This window comes from Heliangelus exortis, chromosome 1, assembly GCF_036169615.1.
Source record: "Heliangelus exortis chromosome 1, bHelExo1.hap1, whole genome shotgun sequence".
Taxonomy (NCBI): Eukaryota; Metazoa; Chordata; class Aves; order Apodiformes; family Trochilidae; genus Heliangelus; species Heliangelus exortis.
The window spans coordinates 77757223-77777323 of NC_092422.1; the positions used below are offsets into that span (position 1 = coordinate 77757223).

Sequence of the window (20101 nt, forward strand, 5' to 3'; positions counted from 1 at the left end):
AAAGAGAGATAATCCCCCCATACTTACCCTTTCCTGAAAAGAAACAAATTTCTTTTTACTGGAGGCAGAATGAAAACAAGCTGTTCGGTATTTGCCTTGTAAATATTAAGAACAGCATATGTCTGGTTCTGAAGTATGTGTGAGCCTTGCTTTAATGTCAAAATTATATATTAATCTGTAATCTTGCTTTTTTGTTTGATTGTAACTGACTTTTTTATTTATTTTTTTATTCAGGGAAACTGTATCAATCTGACTGATGCCTTGACTCTGTATGAAGAACAACTTAGCAGGCTCTATTGTCCTGTGGAGTTTTCAAAAGAAACTGTGTGTGTTCCCTCCTACATGGAATTGTATCCTTAAGGACTGAAAAAGTGTTGAGAGTGTGTATTAATGAATGAAACAAGCCTAGATTGCTTGGAGGTAATGAACTCAAGTGCAAGAAAGCAGTTCTAATTTAAACACTATAAATGTTTTTTTCATAGTAAATGAACTATTCCAGTTTTATTTTGAGGATAATTGCAGGAATTACTTTTCAAAGGTGCCATAAATTCAGAGATGGTTAAATGGTCAGCACCCTTCAGAGTCAGTATATTTTTTCTTAATGTTTTGGAGTGTTTCCAATTGTATTGTTTATCTTATGTAGGATAAATGGTATGATGAGGGTAATGCTGCTTGGGAGTTCTGGCAAGGCTGTGTTTTCTTTTCCTTTTTCCTTTCACAGAAACCCCCAAACTAACTTCACACAGACTAGCATGGTCCGGGTCTTTAAGTATTCTCTGACTGATCTATTCTTGAGCATACAGCTCAAACTGTGTTCTTAAGGGGGGGAAGTGATTCCTAGCATCATTACTAGAAGTTATTGAAAAAAATATTCCAAGTGGAGCAGTATACATGTTTCTCAGCAACATCCCAGTACTAAAAGCAATCCTTCAGAATATCTTCATTTTGTGGGTGGGAAACAAGTTATACAAGGAGCTAGAAGTTTTTGCTTCAAGCCATTATCTCTTTATGGTCATTTTGATCTCCTTTAGGGTGATTTTGCTGACTGCATTTAGCTTGAGTGCTCATCCCTTTTGTATGATCTCCTAGGAAATTCTTCTGGGGGGTTATGCCTGGTCTGGCTATCCCTCTCTTAGCAGGAGAGATCTTTCCAGGATCTGCTGTATCATAATATGCTAAGCATGTGAAACACTGCTACAGCCTTTCTCCTGTTCTCTGTTCATTTTGCCTCCCTTCTGTCTTCAATCTTGATACTGTTTATTGCTGTAGCCTGCTGTTCTGGACTCCATCCTGACTGTAACAAGCTCCTCCTGTTTCTCATTATTGTCAGCTCTGCAGTGAAACTCAGATTCGATCTTAACATTTTCAAGACAAAATACAAAAAGTGAAAGAGGATATGAAGATATTTGCCTTTGTAGCTTACAATTTCAGGGAATTTGATTATTTTTTCCCTTTACAGCTGCCAAGCCTTAATGCAATGTGTATGTGATTTCTAGTATGCATCCTCAGAAAGTCTTACTTACTTTGTTGTTTATTTGGAAGTATACAAAATGTTTTTAAATCAATTAAGTACAGTTTTTGAAAACTTCATTTAAATGTCTGTAGCAAGCTAACAGGTACAAAATATTTTTAGCAATAAATTCTTTAAAACTGGCTATTAAATAGGAATAATAAAGCTTGAAAGTGAACAGCTAAAGGCAAAGCCATTTTGATGAATTTGGATTAGCTCAGAGTACTCTTAATATTTAATTTGGCCCTGGACTTCTGTTAGTATTTCACCTGCTTTTCAGGTGTGGGTTATTACTTCTTGAGAAACTTGAAAATTTCCAAGTAGGAATGTGTATCTGAATGTCACAGATAACTGAGATGTAATAGTTTCATGTGGAGTTGTGACAAGTAATAAAAATTAGGATTTTATTTTTTTCTGGAGGATGTGAGACATTCATCTAACCATCATTCTTTTGAGTCATTGAATGAATCTTTTCACTTAGGTAAATGTTGATTCTTTGTAATCTGACCAGAAGTTACCTCTGTGGGTACCTGAGTGCAGCCAAAGCACTAAGCCAACTTACTGCTTTTTATTTTTACTCATTTAGCCTACTACAAAAACTGTGTAACTGTTACTTGAAATTCTGATGTTTACCAGTGTTGCTGAGGGGATCATCTGAAATTCAAGTAGCTGTTGCCATAAAAGCCAGGTCTTTATTTTAGGGAAAGCATATGTATCTCTGAGATCTCCACTGGGGCTTCATGGTAAACATGGAGTCTCCCATCTGAAGCATCTGTGACCTTGCTGTGCAAACAGAAGAGGGTGTATCTTTGTGTAGTTTCACTAAGTTACAAATCCCCAGAAATCTATTTCTTCCTCTGCAGCTGTTACTCTGGCTAGTTTGTGTCTTGTGCTCCCCTGCTTCTCCCAAAGCAGGTGGAATTACAGAATCACAGAGTCATTCTGGTTGGAAAGGACCTTTAGGATCATCAAGCCCAACCATTAACCTAACTCTGTGAGTCCATTGCTAAGCCATGTCCTTAAGCTCTGCATCTATATGTCTTTTAAACACATCCAGGGGTGGTGATTCAACCACTTCCCTTGGTAGACTGTTCCAGTTTTTGATAACCCTTTCAGTGAAAAATTTTCATCCAATTTCTAATCTAAATCTCCTGTGGCACAACTGGGGGCTATTTCTTGTTCTATCACTGGTAACTTGAGAGAAGAGGTCAGCACCCACCTTGCTACAGCCTCTTTTCAAGTACTTGTAGAGAGTGGCAAGATCTCCCCCTCAGCCCCCTCTTCTCCAGACTGAGTAACCCCAGTTCCCTCAGCCACTCCTCATAATGCTTGTGCTCTGGACCTTTCACCATATTTGTTGCCCTTCTGTGGACTTGATCCAGCACCATGATTTCTTTCTTGTAGTGGGGCCCAGGACTGAACACAGGATTCAAGGTGCAGCCTGACCTGTGCCAATTACAGGAGGACAATCACTTCCCTTCTGCTGGCCACACTATTTCTGATACCAGCCAGGATGCTGTTGGCCTTTTTGGCCACCTGGGCAGACTGGTGGTTCATACCCAGCAGACTATCAATGTACACCCCAGGTCTTTTCAGCTAGGCAACTTCCAGCCACTCTTCCCCAAGGCTGTGGTGTTGTATGGGGTTGTTGTGACCCAGGTGTAGGACCCAACACTTGGCCTTGTTGAACCTCATATATAGTTGGCCTCAGGCCTCCAATCCAGCCCGCCCAGAGCTTCTTATTCTCAGGCAGATTGACACCCACCCAGCTTGGTTGTCATCTGCAAACATAATGAGGATTCACTCGACTGATCCCCTCATCCTGATAAAGAGAAGTGGCCTCAATACTGAGTCTTGGGGAATGCTACTTGTGTCTTGTCTGCCAGCTGGATTTAATTCTGTTTACCACAACAATTTGGGCCTGGCCATCCAGATGGGTTTTTTACCCAGTGAAACATACCCTGGTCTAGGCTATATGTAGCCTAGTTTCTCCAGGAGAGTGCAGTGGCAGTGTTGAAGGCTTTTCTAAGGTCTGGGTAAACAACATCCACAGCCTTCTCCTCGTCCACCTTGTCATAGAAGATGATCACGTTTGTCAGGCAGAACCATTCTGACTGGGCCTCATCACCTGGTTGTCCTGCACGTGCTGCATGATGGCTCTCAAGATGGTCTGCTCCATAGCCATCCCTGTCACTGAGGTCATACTGACAGCCCTGCAGTTCCCCGGTCCTCTTTCCAGCCCTTCCTCTGGGTGGGGGTCACAGTTATGTAGCTATGACCCCTCATGTGCCCATTGTCACTCCCACCAGGAACACCTCAGGGAACTGTGGTTTGAGCATGGCTTCTGTGTCACTGTGCTGAAGCTGGGTCCATCTCCCCCAGGGAGAGCAGTTGACAGAGCACTGATGCAGCTCCCAGTTGCTCTGTATTTGCTTCTAGATTCATATAGCTCTATCTGGGCAACATAAAGGGCTGTTCCTGAAGAGTGTTTAGGTACCTAAGGCAAACACTGCAGAAGAGTGTTTAGAGAAAAGCCTAACAAGTGTTGCATCTGTTAAGTGAGCATTCAAAAGAAACCCTGTTGGGCTGATAAACATTCAAATCTTTGCCCTTTGAGATGCCTGGACATCTAGTGTTCAGCTACTGAACATCTGAGTATTAATTTTGTGTCTGATGGTGTCTGCCTTAGGGATTCACAACTGAGGTAGGTAAATGTCTCTTTCATAGTCTAGCTTGCTACCTTACAACTGAGAAGGTGAGCAAGAGGGTTCCCAACTTGGTGAACTCCAGATTGAACTTCTGGTCATGCTTCCCAAAGTTACTTCTGAAGTTTGTTCAGTGCTTGCAATGCCAAAAAATGAAATGCAAATGAAAATCTGCGGCAGGAATTAGAAAACATGAGTTTGCAAAGGGTTTCAGTGGAAATGAAATGCTCTTTTGAACTACTGAGCCAAAAGGAAGATTCAGGGAGATTTCACTTTTGAAATATTTACCTACCCTATCCTTAAGAGCTACCAAAACTTTTCAGAAGCAAAGTAAAAGTGAGAACTACTTCCATTTTAACTATGTATCGCAAACTTTGTTTTGTTGTTTGTTTTTTTTCCTTAACTGCTTATTTACCTCCAGATGGGTATTCTACACTATTTGGAAGAAACAAACTGACATCTGAACATCAAGATTATTTACAATTATCCTAAATGTACATGCTGCATGGAGCATATAGGCCTACCACGTGCTGCATATTGGCATCCTGAACCTTTAAATTATATGCTGTAGATGATCCTGAAACTTAGTCATGCTATTGATTGTGAATTCTTTAAATGTTTTTTATTATTATTTTAATTTAAAAGCAATGGAAAATGTATATTTTGATGAGCTAGGGTGTTATTTTTGAAAGTCAACTTAAAGATGAATAAGCAGCAAACCTATATAGCTGCTGAATGCACTGAACCTTTAGAATGTGATCCTTTTTATTTTTTGTAGATCTTCACAAACTGATTAAAGAAGACATCTTTAGCATTTCATCCCTGAAGGGGTTGGTCCATGGAGTTTGTTTCGGGTTTGGGGGGTTGTTTCTTTTGTTTGTTTTCCACCAGATTTTTTAATCTATGGTGCTTTTAAAGGATGGAGAGACTTTTTTTGCTTGATTTTTAAAAATGAACACCACAGTGCTTCCATATGAAGAAGAATGGCAGAACTAAAAAATAAAAAAAAAAAAGAAAAAAAGAAAAATCTTATGAAAGGGTACCCCAAACCCTCAAATCCTTCACTGCAAAGAGAAGAAAGCAAGTCATAAAATCTGTTTATCTACTCTTGTTTCATTCAGCATTGCTGTAATCTCTTCTGCAGGAGAAGTATCTTTCACCTTCACCTCATGGAATTCTTTAGCTGCTGCCACAATGATAATTTGGATTTTGGTATGGATTTAACAGTATATTATAGAAGCGCTTTGTACTCTTATCAGCATGCCAATTAAAACTGGTTTTCCATCCCACCATGTAATGAAGTTCTTGTGGCCATACACTCCTCAGTGTATGGGAAGCACTGGGTTCTTGAAGAAAGAAAGGTTGTTTAGAGAACAAAGATGTGGGTGTGATCTAGATTCATATGCACCATTATTGAATGTTTTGAGGCAAGTGTATCTACTTAAGAAGGTTAAGTCCTGGTTGTATTGCCAGAGTTTAACCATTAGGTTTACTTGCAGTGTAAATATCAATGGAAACTAGGTTGCATTGTAGTATTTTTCTGAAACACGAAGCATTTTTTCTTTAACTGTTTCTCTTGTTGTCTGAAAAACTATATTTTTGTAAGAATGTACTGACTTAAACTTTGCTTTCCGTGTGTAAAGGATCCCACTTGAAAGGAGGTAGGAAGGATATAACTGTTCTGTGCATTTCTGTACATTTCCAAGGTAGAATAAAAGTGCACTATTTCCCTAAACACTCTTATCCTGAACAATAATGATTTTTTTTTACCTTCAACACCTAGGATTAACATTTTCTTAGTGTAATTAGAGAGAGTTGATCCCCCCACCGCCCGATACTGTTAATGAAACAAAGCAAACAAATCACTCCTAAGACCTGTTTTCTTAAATTGTACAGAAAGAAAAATTTTAGTGCATCCCACATGCATTAATTTTTCATAACATCTGAGTAGCCTATGTAGAATTCCAGAGAAAACCTTGCAAAAATTTGGTCTTCATTTGGTATACAATTATTTTTGTATTGTACAGTTGCACTGTTAAAATCCCTTCAGTTTGGAGAGCCAATTGAAGTATTCTTCAGTCTTATTGTTTGAAATTATTGCAGTTAATGGTAATTCTTCCATGGCCTACAGCTTGTGCATCCATAAATACTCCCAAAGAGCAGAGCCTCCCTCTAAACAGGAGAGGGAAGTGTCTTGCATTGAGCTCTCATGTATACATCCCAGAAAATACCTTGATATTATTGCTTATGACCTAGTAGTGACCCTTCATTGATGATACAGGACTACAGTCAGTGTATTGTATAGCTGCAATTGAATGCAGATGTTCTATAAAGTTACAGGATCCTTAACTTTGCAATCATGAATATTGCAATTGACTCCTGGTGTGGTTACTCATGTCGGTGAAACGATGCACGTGGGCATTCACTGGGATGAGGCCTACAGCATATGTGCTCTTGAGTGAGACTGACAGGTGTCAGTGAGACTGACACTTCACAAGAAGTGGAGTGACTTCTTTAGTCAAGAAACTTGGGAATTGGAAGATGATTTAATGTTTGCTGGCTTGCTGTACCAAGGCTGGCACTTCTCTTTAGCATCGCTGCACAAGGCTGCCTGAACACAGAGATGTTACATGTGCAGGGTTGTTCTGTAATCAGTACCTGGAAAGACCAGGGCACCTAAATTTGATATTAGTAGGTTAGAGACAGCAGTGTTTGCAAGCCTTTCCTTCTCAACTGATGCAGCATAAAGAGAGTTGCAGGAATTATTTTTTTCTTTAAACTTTTTTTAATGTAGTTTTTTTTTTAAGTGATAGATGCAGGATAGAGCAATTCAGCATACACTGAACCTTGCCTTTATATTAAGTTGCTGAATTGGTTCTGAGCAAATATATACGCAGTCTTTATTTATTTGTTGCTGTAGTCTAGATTTTTTTAAAAGAAAAAAATCTGCATTAGAATTTTCAAATGCAAAATGCTATAGCTGATGAGTTTTCCATGCTTAAGGTCAATTGGGAAATAGCTATGATTGCTGCACTTACGTATGCAACCAGTTCCCAAGATATGGTTAACATTAGGGTTTTCTTAATTATTCTTTGCACTAAATGCTGCTTCCACCTAGAAATGTGATTTAAGTATTTAAAACCTTGATTAATAGTAGTTTGTGCAAAGAGAAGACTACTGGCATTGTATCTACTGCATCAGTGCAGTGCACATATTAAAATAAAGGTACACTGTTACTACTTGTGTGTTTGAATTGTTAAATACATTGTGGATTCAGTGCAAAAACAACAGAATTGATGGGTATGATGCTTACCATTGTACCTCATTTTTCTTTTCCTTGATGCCTAACAAACATAAAGGTACTTAAATGGTCCTTTTTCTGAGTATCTCTTCTGTCTCGGATTAATAAATTCAGTTATTTCCCACATATGCTCAGAAAAGATACTCTGAATTTTGGAACAGCAGGCTGATGTTTGTGATGGGGAGGATCACTTGAGGCTTCAGTAATCCTTGCCTAGAAAGAGGTAATTTTCTGTAGAGTACTGTGAATGTGAATTCTTTGGAGGTCTGAAAGTGTTAAGTTTTTCTGCTGAAGTGGCAAGTTGGCTTTGGGTGGCAGTGTGACTCATCCCTGGTGGAGAGAAAAAATAGAGTAGGAAAAATAAGTGGGACATTAAGAAAGACGTAGGCTTTGGCACAGAAGTGTTTAAGCAGGAGGAGAAAGGGCATGAACAGGACAGACATAATTAAGAAGTTACTCTGGGGTGTAATTCAGAAAGATTGATACTGTCAGACAGTGAAAGAAGAGTGTGACTTGTAAAAGATTGTAGTGAGATTTATGTAAATTCCATCTAATTGGAAAGGAGAAGTATTTACATCTATCCTAAGTGTAATGATAGCAAATGGCTTGGTAGCTGGGAAGAAGAAGGGAGAAAACTGAAGTATTTGAGAGGGGAAAAGTCTAATACAGACTGAGGTACAGTAAAGAGTAATTGGAGAGAACCTACATTCATGACAGGGAAGGGTAGTTGTGCACTGGTTTTTTACTTTACTATTAGGAGTCTGAGGTGTTGACAGCTCAGTTTGCTGGAATGAGGAAGGCAAGGGGACAAGTTAGAAGGAGAGTGCTCAATTTCTTTTTTTATTTAGGAATAGGAGGCAGCAGATTATGTTGCCTGAGGGTTATAGGAGGACAGTGACAAACCTTCCCCACAGGAAAAAAAAAAGTACAAATCATTAAAAGAAGGAGCAAGTGAGAGAATTATTAAGCAAGGAATGCTTAATAATAGTACTGAGCAACATAGAAGTGCCTTTTCACAATGTGAAGCTTTAAGAAAGTAAGGCATTAAAAACATGGAATGCAAACAGTGGAAGGATGTGAGATGTTCATACAGAGGTCATACATTTTGGTGAACTTGAGCTTCAGAGGTAGAAATGGACCAAGCAGAAAGGAAGGAAAGATATGTGTGAAATTCACTTTGAGCATGGTGACAAGTACTCCTATGCAGTGTGAAGGAAAGAAAGGATGCAGGAGCAAATTGATTTCAGATAGGTAGGAACTGGGGGAATGAGCTAGGAGAAGGAACCAGAAACAGTGCAACAAATATGCTGGGGATTTGGGGAGCACATTGAAACCTACAAAAAAAGACTGCCAGTGACACTGCCTTGCTTTTTCTCTGTAGATACCAGGGAGAAGGAGGAGAGACTTGAAATGTCTGGGTTTATTTTACTGAGTGATGTTTACAAGATGTCTTCTAAGATTTTTAGAGGGGAAAAAAAACCTTAACTGTGCATGGGAGGAGGGAGTAGCAGCTGATGGAGTGCAGTACACTTACCAAACCACTCACTCGTTCTATCTTTTACACTGACTTTTGCATCAAAACTGTCACTTGCATGTCTAATAGTGCAAAACATCACATGGCAGTGTCACATTCCAGCACTTCACTTGGTTATCTGTACCAGTTCTGAGAAAAATTTGCTTGCCTTAACTTGGATATGCCTTAGAGCCAATGTGAAGCCCAGACTGCATAGGAGATGAGGACAGCTTGCCTCAGAGTACAATCCAAAGCCATGGGCATGGAAAATGGGAAGACACTGCTGTGCTTGTCTGTCCCCAACCTGTGTGCATACAGCTGAGCCCTTTTTCTCTTGATGAGTTTTATCTGTGGTGAGTGGCAGGCTTGCTGTGGGCACTGTTTGTAAGTGGGCAGTAGGACCAAAGCAGTGGATATATTGGGCCAACTCCAAGCTGCAGTGCTCATCCAGAAGCCTTCTTTCTAGGAGTGCCAGGGGAATTGCACAGGAGACAGAGCTGCAGGACAGTGAGAAAGACACAAAGGAGATTGGTTGCTGTGGGCAGACAACTGTTCTCCTCAAGAGGCAGATCTATAGCCCATGGTCTGTGTCTTTGTTTCCTGCTGGTAGGGGATGGGTGAGGCAGTGCACACTGGTAACCTGGATTTTCTGAAGGACCACATGCAAGCTGCAGGAATGCCTTCCTGGATCAGTTTCAACATAAATAAATAAATATGGTAAGTAGAGGAAGAGACAGCCTCGTTAAAAATTGAAGAGTTCTAAACATTTTCAGGTTTCTGACTGGGTAGCCTGGATGCATGAAAACATTGACAACTTCTTCAAGTTCTGTCTAACAATGAGATCTGACCTACCTCGAGAGAACAACCAAAGATGTGGCTGCTGCCAAAGCCTTTCTTATGTACGGTGTATCTTTAGTTTATGGGTCATGGTAGAACTCTTGTAAGAGCTCAACACAGACCTAACTACTAGGTTTTCTGAGACTAGAAGGTATGGTCCCCCTTGTCCCCTGTCTCTCTGAATTTCTATTTCTAGATGTGCAGCAAATGCACATGAATATGCAGAGATGTATGAAAAATTAATTAGCCATAACACCAAAAATATTTCAGACTTTCTTGACTGAATGGGGTGCTCTCTAAAATCTGTTCAACCCTGTTCCCTCAACACTACAGCTTGTGCAAAGGGGTTGCTCTTAAGGCATTTCTTGTGGTAAGTATGCCATGGAAATGGTCCCAGCCATCTTCTCTATGCTCCCACCTCTTTTTTCTCACCCCTCTATTAGTTCCTCTTCCCTGAGAGTTGCAGCTAGCCCTCCTGTGGCCATGTGGCAAGCTAATTATGTTTAAAACAAGCAAGGAGAATCATTAAATGGAAATGTGAACTGGTGTAACTTTGGCTACGCTGCTGAAACAAATGGATGGAGCGACAATTTGTGTTTAAAAGGGCCCTGCCTGGCTCGTGTTGCCAGACAAGCAGTTGTGCTGGCAGACCTGAGTGGTGTGCAGTCATGGGAGGTGGCAATGGGGAGAAAAGGTCAAAGGAAGCTGCAGGATAAGGGGAAAATGTTCAAAATAAAAAGCTGTTATAGCATCATAGTTGATACCTACTTATGCAGTTCCAGGGGAAGAATTGTTATGGTAGTTACCTCTTGGTTATTTTCTTGTTTTTCTGTTTTCCCATCTACTGGATCATTTATGGGTCCCTTCTAACCTGAGATTTTGTTTGGCAGTATGATTTCAGTTGCCCTGAAGGTTTGAATCATTTGAATTTTTAGGAGCAAGAAAAAGATGATCCTGCAGAAACCACGTCACTTTGATCTAATGGAAATTAAAAACTTCATCTGTGTCTGAACTCTGCCTCTAGTGTTGTTTTTCAATTACTTGTTCCCACTCATACCTTCAAAACTTCTATTTAAATGGAAAATTTTTATTGAGATTTTGTTCATGTCAGTAACTTAATTCTCCCTGTTAGTTTCAGGTAAATTTATTGATTTTGTTCTGTTTTCTGAGGTTAGGTTTAAAATGATGGTGATTGTGACACTCAAGTTCTAGATAGAATCACAGAATCATAGAATTGGCTGGGTTGGAAGGGACCTCAGAGATCATCAAGTCCAACCCTTGATCCACTACCGCTGCAGTTACCAGACCATGGCACTGAGTGCCACATCCAGTCTCTTTTTAAATATCTCCAGGGACAGAGAATCCACCACTTCCCTGGGCAGCCCATTCCAATGCTTGATCACCCTCTCTGTAAAGAAATTCTTTCTAATGTCCAACCTAAACCTCCCCCGGCACAACTTGAGACCGTGCCCTCTTGTCTTGCTGAGAGTTGCCTGGGAAAAGAGACCAAACCCCCCCCTGGCTACCTCCTCCTTTCAGGGAGTTGTAGAGAGTGATGAAGTCTCCCCTGAGCCTCCTCAATTAAAAATACATTTTTTCATGAGGGTTTTATTGTAAAAATATACATGGGCGGCACCCATTTCATGCACTGTGGACTTTCTGTCTGTTGCTCTACTTTGCTGTGATTTTTAAGGAGAAACAAATGCAAGACCTATTATTTAATTTTATTTTCACTACAAGCAAAGTCAGCAATGTGGTTTTAGACCCACATACAGATGGAGTTTTATTACATGTTGTTACAAAGGTAAGCAGCTGCTCAGTGAGCTACAGCCAGAAAGAAGCTGTGTGGGCTACTGTGAGGCACTCCAAGGTGATTTTCTTCATCTAGCAGAAGTGCTTCTCTGTACTGAATATGTATTACTTGGGAGAGGAGATGAACTTCAGCTACTTCTGGGTCATGCTTGTGACCTGGCTACTCAGGACCTGCTTGGCTGCCTAGTGGCAGCTGGTGAATTATTTTCTCGGTGACTGGCAGAAATTTGGCCTTTTTTGAGCATTCAATTGTGAACAAATTATGCTCGGATACATCTGAACTTCAGGCACACTAAAAATATGTTTTTTGTCGTGCCCATCAAAGTACATTTTGATAGTGTTAAAAGTTGTTAGTACTTCCAGATTCATATAACAGTGGATGTGTTTCATTCAGTATTTGTGGTACTTTTAATAGTGCTTTGTAGTTGATTGAAGCCACAGATTAAGTGAAGAAAAATACATGGTTAAAATAAAACCAGCAATCTGTGGATGATTTTATGCACTGAAGATGAAAATATGTGTTAAGAGCATATTTTCCAAAGGCAAAAGCTGTAATGCCCTACAAAAATGCAGTTGTGGAATCACAGTATGGCATCATCATGCAAGTCTGACTTGAGTATTGCTGTAAAATTGGATAATGAATCTCCTGTTTCAGTCAACCAGTTCAGCTAAGGAAGAGGCTGATGATGTTTCCAGTAATTTCAAAGAACTGTGAGGAAAAATAGCATAAAATTGTTTAAAAATCTCTGAATCCATCAGTGTCATTTGCTTGAGAAATGCATACTGAGGAAGCTAGGGGAGCTACTTCAGGAGGGTAAGTGCTTTCTGCAAGCTTTAGAAAATTATTGAGTTTTGGTCAACATGACTTTTCTTCCCTGTTAACATGCTCTACTATTTTTGTCATTCTGATCAGTTTCCTTAACAGTATTGCTTAACTCATTGCACAGTTCTTTAAATATCTAAGAGTAGCTCAGAAGAGCCATACTGGAGTGCTTTCACCAGAGGGTCCTTACTCCAGGTACTTGTTCTCAGGTTCTACCAAAAGTATCTTTGGAGCAGTACCACACAGCACAGATCCAACTTTTGATATACAACAAGTAGTTTGGGTGCAAAGCTCAGTAGAGAAATCCTTATTCTCATGCCTTTCATTTTTTCCTCAGGGGTAGATAAAGCCAATGACAACGTATTGCCCCTGCCTGTTTCACCCTGCAGCCTATCAGTAGCTGCTGACTCACACAAAGGGAAGCTTTGTCAGAGCTTCCCTTCAAATTTTCATTATTCCATTTGTACTTACTGTGGCCAGTGATGGCTGAGCTGGCAGAGTTCTAGGTGTCTTCAGCACTGTATCATCCCTGAGTCATTGGCTCTGCTTACAAGCTTCAATCAACCTTTCTAATGCTAAATTAATGTTAATTTAATGCTTTTAAACTTTTTCTTTGACTTCACTGCTAAGGTTCTACTCTCTTTTTGACTTTCTCAAACAGACGTATGAGTGTTTTTCCAAAATTATGCTGCTCAGATCAGAAACAATGTTTGGCATTTTTGCTTAAGCCCATATTAGATTTGTGCTTTCCCCAGGCAATTTTTTTGAGACACTAGAAATTGAAATCAAGTAATCCAGAACACCTGCTTCTCTAATCTAGTGTGTGCAGATAAGTCATATAAGAAAATCACTGTTTTTCTTTGGTTCTACATAAATCCTCTACCCAAGCATTGCAATAAGCCTGAAACTAATACTTTCAAATTTAGTGAAAATCTGAAGCACTGCCTTTGGGAGATACATAGAGTACAGAAAGAAGTCCATGAGAATGTCTGCAAGTTTTAGTAAAATTTGGATTTTTTTAAATGAGGTTTGGATATAAATCCATAAAAATGTAACACAGTGACAAATTTGTGTGTGGTTTATAGCCTTGTGTCAACAGGGAAAAAAACACAACACAAGAAGCACACAAAGATTGATTTTAAATAGAGATGTTGGAAACTTCAGGGAAGGGCTGTCAGAGACATAGCAATTTGGGTCATAAAGATAATTATATTTAGTGTCTAACTCTTTGATTCTTGAGGACTGCTGTGGCTTCAGGAAAGCAAATGTTTGCTCATGCCAGTTCTGTCCCATAGAGCGTCATGCTGTGGTTTCAATCTGAAGTGAATCTGGCCTCCCCTTCCCCAAGAACCTCATTACCAAGTGCATTTAAACCTCCTCAGGTGCTGCTTGACATCATTACTAGACATGGACATAGTCATCAGAGTGGCACCAAGACTGAGACAAGAACAGAAAATACCAAGAAATTCTGCTGAATGAGAGCCCCCCTCTCATGTTGTCCTGGGTGTTGCAGTTACATCTTATTTATTATGAGATTTTTCTGCTTTTAACTGTGCAAAGTTAATCATAATCTCATTTTGAGATGAGGGAGAAGATAAAGAATCCCCTTAAGTAACATTACTTAAAATAAAACTAACTTCAGGAAGATCCCAAGCTGGTTGTAGCAATACCCTGGAAAAGTAGGGGATTTTTTAAAGCCAGCCCATTCTCTGAAAAAGAGATGGTTATGCAGTTGTGCTTTCCTGAGCTCTGTTTCCCCTCTCTCCTGCCCATCCTTGCTCAGTAACCCTAGACCTTGTCACCCAACTTCAACCAAATTTGACACAGGAGATTTGATCCCAAAGATATTAAGATCTGACAACTTTTTGCCTGGGTGAAAAGGATTCTTGGATCTGCTACAAAGGCTTCATTATGAGTACAGCCCTTGGTAGGCACAGGACAATCTCTTAGTCAGAGGGATGTGTCCAAGCAGCCCTCAAGTGAGAAGACTTTTTAACTGGTATCTTATGGGACTACTGAGCTCTACTCCCTTGGGTAGGAAATCACATGGAGGAGTTTTTAGTCCACTTTTCCAGGTTTTCCACAAAGATGCTCAAGCAAGTGAGCAGATAATCCTCTGGCAGCATCAGGCTGCTCCCAGTTGCCTGGCTTTGTGGAGCAATTGTTCTGCTCATGGTTTCAGCTGTGCCTGATCCCTGCTGTTTCTGAAGACAGATTCATCCTGCTGCACTACTTTTGGAGATCCAAGTGTGAGACTAGAGGTAGTCCTGCTTCTCTGAGGGGAGAACACAGGAGGGAGATCTTGGTAAATGCAGAGAACAGCCACAGCTGGGCCTGATGGCTCTCCTCCTTTTGGTTTCAGGTGTTAGAGAATAAATGTTTCATTACACACCCAAAAATTCATTCATGAGACAAACTCATTGGAAACCAAGGTTCTTGGTTCCACTGTTCATATGAACAGTCTTTGACAGCTCTGAGTGACCACTCAGACAGAGGAAAATAGGTGGGTAAAGCTCTGATACAGGATCTTAAATAACTAAGAGATAGCCGTGTCCTGTCTACACCCCTGCATCTACTGCTGTGGTCATTGGAAAGGTCCCATTTTCCAGCAAAGTATTTTTCAATGCTTTTTCTATTCCCGTTAACAGTTAAAAAAACCACAATAACCAACAAAAATAACAAAAAAACCCCCACAACAACAACCCCCCCCCCCACAAAACCCAAAAAACACAGTTGAAAAAAAGCCATAAAATTGCTCTGGGTTACTGAAGAGTATTTTACATATCTCTTAATTCCCAACGAGCAGTCCATGCTAATTCCTTTCTGCAGTCCATGTCTGTAAGTACACTGGACATGGACTCCAGGTTTAACCTAAAGAGTGGAATGACAGATGAGTAGTATGCACATGTGATGGCTATATGTAAACACACTCTTGTTATTGTGTGAATCTGATCTTTAGGAGTAGTAGTGTTTCGATTAGCTATATTTTAATCTACTTCTTGATGAAGACAAATTGCCAAATGACCTGAAGCAGCAGTTCTTCTTTCTGCTCGAGAACATATGCATTGTTTCATTCAAGTGCTTTTTCAAAAGCAGCTCTAAAAAGGTTTGCAAACTTGGGTGGTTTAATTTTAATCATGCCAAATGTTAGCATTCAGAGTGAGTTGCTGTTTGGGTGAGATACAAGCACCTTTTAGTTGGAGAATGCAATGTTTCTTGCAGCCAGGACAAGTTTTTCTCAACAAAATAAGAGCTTAGCCTGCTTGGAATGAGAAAATTTAAAATTTATTTAAGGAATGAAGCATTGGGAGGACAAAGTTTTTTGTGGGGTGTTCTCTCCACAGTTGCAGTCAGTAGAAAAGCTTTCCATCAGCAGTGGTCAGAGCAAGTCCTGTTGGCTTTGTGTTGGCACTTAATTAGTTCATTCTCACAGCTGTACTGAGACCTTCTGTGGTGTGGTTGTACCAGTGGAAAACAATGGAGTTAATTAATTCCAGCTGTATCTGTCACATGAATAAAGGACCATTTTGTGCCAGAGTGTGGTTGCTGCTGGCTGCAGCATGGGAATTTGGGGGGTTTGTAGCTAAGAGAGCATCATTTATAAGATTCAGAGATGTGAGGACAAATAGTCAAGCTGTCTTCAAATGCAACATGTTGGGTTTTTCTCAAGCACATTGTGTGTAAACAAAGCCCAGTTGGCCAATTCTGGCTACAACAGCTGCATAGTTTGAAAAAACAGTTCAAAGCCCCATAGTGAGATGCTCAAAGTGAAATGGAATATGGCCTGTACTCTAACCCATGCTAATTGGTTTATTTCAACAAAGCCAACATATACCTTTCTTCTTCTGCTGAAGCCACTCAAGCTGTATCTGGTGGTTCTGCCTTCAGCAATGTGCTAGTGACTTTAGTCTTCCTTTTGCCCTGAGTTAAAAATGCTCAATAGGGCATCATCATCATAGCTGTGGTTCTTTAACTGGGAACTCCTTCTGTCAAACTTGACGAATTCCTTGAAGTTAACCTGTCACTTGCCACCCAGGTAGGACAAAGTCTTCAATGACCACCATAAGCACATCATCTTCTGAGGAAATGTCTTTTTGCAAGTGTGTGCTGACCTCAGGCTGGTTTGTTGTTGTTCCATTCAGCAACACCTATGGAAATCTGGTTTTGGCTGTTGCCAGTGAAAACTAAGCAAAATGTGGGGTTTCTGTATCTGTTGAATAAGCAAACCTCAAGAAATGGTAACTGCCTTGAGCCAAACTATGAGAGGAGAGACTATTGATTTTAGCTCTGATCAAGCACTCTTGCCTGACTGGCATAATCGATGGAAGAGAGAATTGCATCTTCTTGGGACACAGCAATGCAGAGAGGCCTTTTCTAGGAGCTAGGACACTCTTGCTGTGGTTAGGCCCAGAGCATGTTCCAGAGGGTTTGCCAGCTCTTTCATAAGGGTTTGGGTGGAAATGTTTGTGCATTGTCCTGGCATTGTTATGAATGCCAGAGAGATCCCATTGTTTGAGAGGGATCTTGGTCAGAGACAATTCTGAGTGAATGAGGAGTGATTTAGACCATGTTGCATTTAATTATTACCTCCCTCCCCCCATGTTTATTTGATGTTTTATGACTGTTTAACAGAGTATTTGCACAGCCTCATTAAGTGCTTTCTTGGGCTGTAATAGCCAGGAGTGCTGTTAGCAGTTCCAACATGGCCATCTATCATCTACCTGCCAAAGAGCTTCTGGAACTCTGATGAGCAAGGCAACCAAATCCTAGCACACTCCTCAGAAATATCTATCAAATTTGACAATTTGTGTTACAGATCAGCAGCATCAGAAGCTGATTCACATGTGTGTGGTGCAACTTCTCAAATACTGCCAGTAATGGGCCTCTGCAGCTGTTTGTGTTTCAGGCCTAATATCATAGTTCTGCTGGAGAAACCAGGATGAGTTCCTGACTACTACAAGAGAGAAGGACACTTATACTATGCCCACAAACTTAAATTTAGAGAAGTCATTCTGTTGCTGGCAGCTGATTTGTGATTTTCTTGCCAGAAGGCTCATTTGTTGTGTGGGGTTGACTCACAAGGGGAGTCCTGCAGTTGGAGCTTGCTGGCTCTTGTTGGGTTATCTCTGTGTTCTCATAGCCCTCCCCTTCTCTGTGGCTGTTTGGGAGAAGAGGCTGAATTGTCCAGCCTCTCCCTCTTATTTGCTTCCCTGATTCCCTTTTCCCAATTTTCCTAAAGGGAATTAACTGTTTGCATTTTTGGACTGTTGAAGCTGGTTTTTGTTTCTGGCCTGATGTTTTCCTAGAAAGAGATTATATCCTGAAAGAAAAATCCTGTTAATGAAGCAGTTAGAGCATGACTTTCAGCACATGCTAGCACTTCTCTAGGGAGCAAAACTTTAAAGTTATTAAAGTCTGAGAGAATTGAGTAAGGATGTGATCATCTAAAGTTGGTTGGGTAGATGTAAGGCCAATGGACAGTATGCATTGATCTGATAACTGTTCAGTATTTGTACTGTCAGGGGTTCAGTACTGACACAGAAGGAAAGCCATCGGGCAATCAGGAGCAAATGCTTGTCAAAGTGTCCTTTTCAGGTTTACTCAGAGTTCTGATCATTGATTAAGTGTTGAGATCACAGCATGTCCACACATTTGCTGTGTCAACACCCTGCTGTTTGGGCAGCACCTGTGAGACTCCGAGTGATTTCTGATACGGGGACTCAGTAGCACCAATTGTCACTTACATACCTTCTCAGCCCTCTGCTGGTAAGGAACAGACTTGTGATGGGGATTGTTTATAGCCAGGGATCTGCTCACACCCATTCACGCACAAATGGAAACTTGTACTGGGAGGTAGGTGGTCCTCCTGGTTCCATGGCATCATTTCCTCCTTCTCCCTCAGCTGATGGATGTGAAAGATTGTGGGCTAAATGTGAGACGAGTAGGTGAGTGAAAAGCATCAAATTACTTTTTTCCTGGTTTGTGCCAAGCAGAAATGAGAGTGCCCTCCTAGAACTTGCTGGCAAGGAGAGGCACCAATAAGAAATGAGGGCATTTTGTCCAGGATGTAGAGGGGGCTGTGGAGTGAAGGGTTTCTTGACTTTCAAACTCTAAGTCTTCTTGTGGATGGAGTGGGTTTTCCCATTTTGCCCATTTTGGATCCAGGAAAACTTGTGTGCAGGTGCTCACAGGGAAAACCTATTTGGTCTCCAAATGGATAACTTTGCCATCACACACACCTTGTGACATGCCTTTCTTTCCTCTACTTGCACAGTAGATACTTTCCATTAAGCTCATAATAGTACTTGACTCGGAAGCATAGGATCATTCATTGTGTATCAGCAAGGACTGGAATATCTTGTCTGGGAAAAAAAAAAATCTAGCTTTTAAAGCAGCACAGTTCTGTAGGTTGTACTGATTATTGCTTTGTGCTGAATGACTGTGATTTTTGGCATGCAGTGTCACATACCAAATTCCCAAAATAAAATGCTACATGATATTCTGAGAGCTCTTAGGAAGCTTTAAAAAGGGATTTGTCCGCTGAGTGGGTATCTCTTCTGGTGAAGCCAAATGATGCAGCAGGAATGGTTTAGGAGGAGGAAACTTTAGTTAGCAGATAATTAGTCTTTTTAAGTAAGCACAAGGGGAAGACAGAAAATCTTCTGTCAGTCTTGTGTTTGTAAAAGTTGTCAGCAATCCTGCTTTGATTGTAAAGGGTTTACAGCTATATGTTTGAATAGCTAAAACATCTGTTCAGCAACGTTGTGAAATCCTCGTGTTCGGAAGCCCAGATAAGGGGGTCGGCTGAGAGATTGGCTCGGAGAGACTCTACAGGCAGCAAGGGCTGTACTGGCCACTGCTTGCCTTCACTCCTCCTGGTCAGAGGAGTACGTAGGAGACAGCTTCTGTTTTACTTATGACTTTCCTTTGAGAGGGGGAGAGCAGGAAGTGCCTAGGAAATGGTTCACGACAGAAACCTGGAGTTGTAAATAGGAGAGAGGAGGAGGAGGAGGAGAGCTCATGGGTGCAGTTTGTGAACGGTTGAAATACTGATACCACAGCAGCGGAGGAAAACCAGACTTCTGCAGGAGCCAGCACATTCCAAACCATCCCAATGGAAGGAGAGAGGGTACCCGAGGCTGGGAGAGCAAGCAGCAAAGCCACACGGATCGCTCTCGGCGTCTTTGTGAGCGGCACCGTTGTGCTCGGCACTGCACTTCTCTTGGGTAAGTGAAAAGTTTGAGGCTAACCTGAACCTGACCCTTCTCAGCTTCTTCACTCAGTGCCAGTGTTTGTGCTCCTTAGCATGTTTTGGTGAAAAAAATCTCAGGCTCTGCTTCTTTTCCCCCCATTTTATATTTATCCTGAAATGGAAACGCCTCAAGAAAGGAAGGGATTTGTTGTGGGAACATTAGAACTGGAAGGTGCAAAGTGAGCTCATGTAACTTCTTGAATGTTTGAGTTGAAATTTGGATACTCTGTTGAATGTGTTCTAGACAGAATTGGACTCTTTCGTAGAACAAGGAGAAGTGGGTGAGACTGTGCACATCAGTCATGCTGATTGCAAACTCGCAGACTGTGACCATTGTGGGTAAATATT

The 20101-nt window shown here is 40.8% G+C and overlaps 2 protein-coding genes across 2 annotated transcripts in view; both read left to right on the forward strand.

The window, feature by feature from the left end:
* SMS (spermine synthase) overlaps positions 1 to 7454 on the forward strand; it is a 49624-nt gene extending 42170 nt beyond the window's left edge. The window contains exons 10-11 of the mRNA XM_071749814.1: positions 235 to 350; positions 4637 to 7454. Coding sequence (XP_071605915.1) covers positions 235 to 350; positions 4637 to 4679 — 159 coding nt within the window. The 3' untranslated portion in view covers positions 4680 to 7454. The remainder of the gene's footprint in view (positions 1 to 234; positions 351 to 4636) is intronic.
* An 11932-nt stretch (positions 7455 to 19386) lies between these two features.
* Positions 19387 to 20101, forward strand: part of PHEX (phosphate regulating endopeptidase X-linked) — a 105662-nt gene continuing 104947 nt past the window's right edge. The window contains exon 1 of the mRNA XM_071749828.1: positions 19387 to 19727. Coding sequence (XP_071605929.1) covers positions 19616 to 19727 — 112 coding nt within the window. The 5' untranslated portion in view covers positions 19387 to 19615. The remainder of the gene's footprint in view (positions 19728 to 20101) is intronic.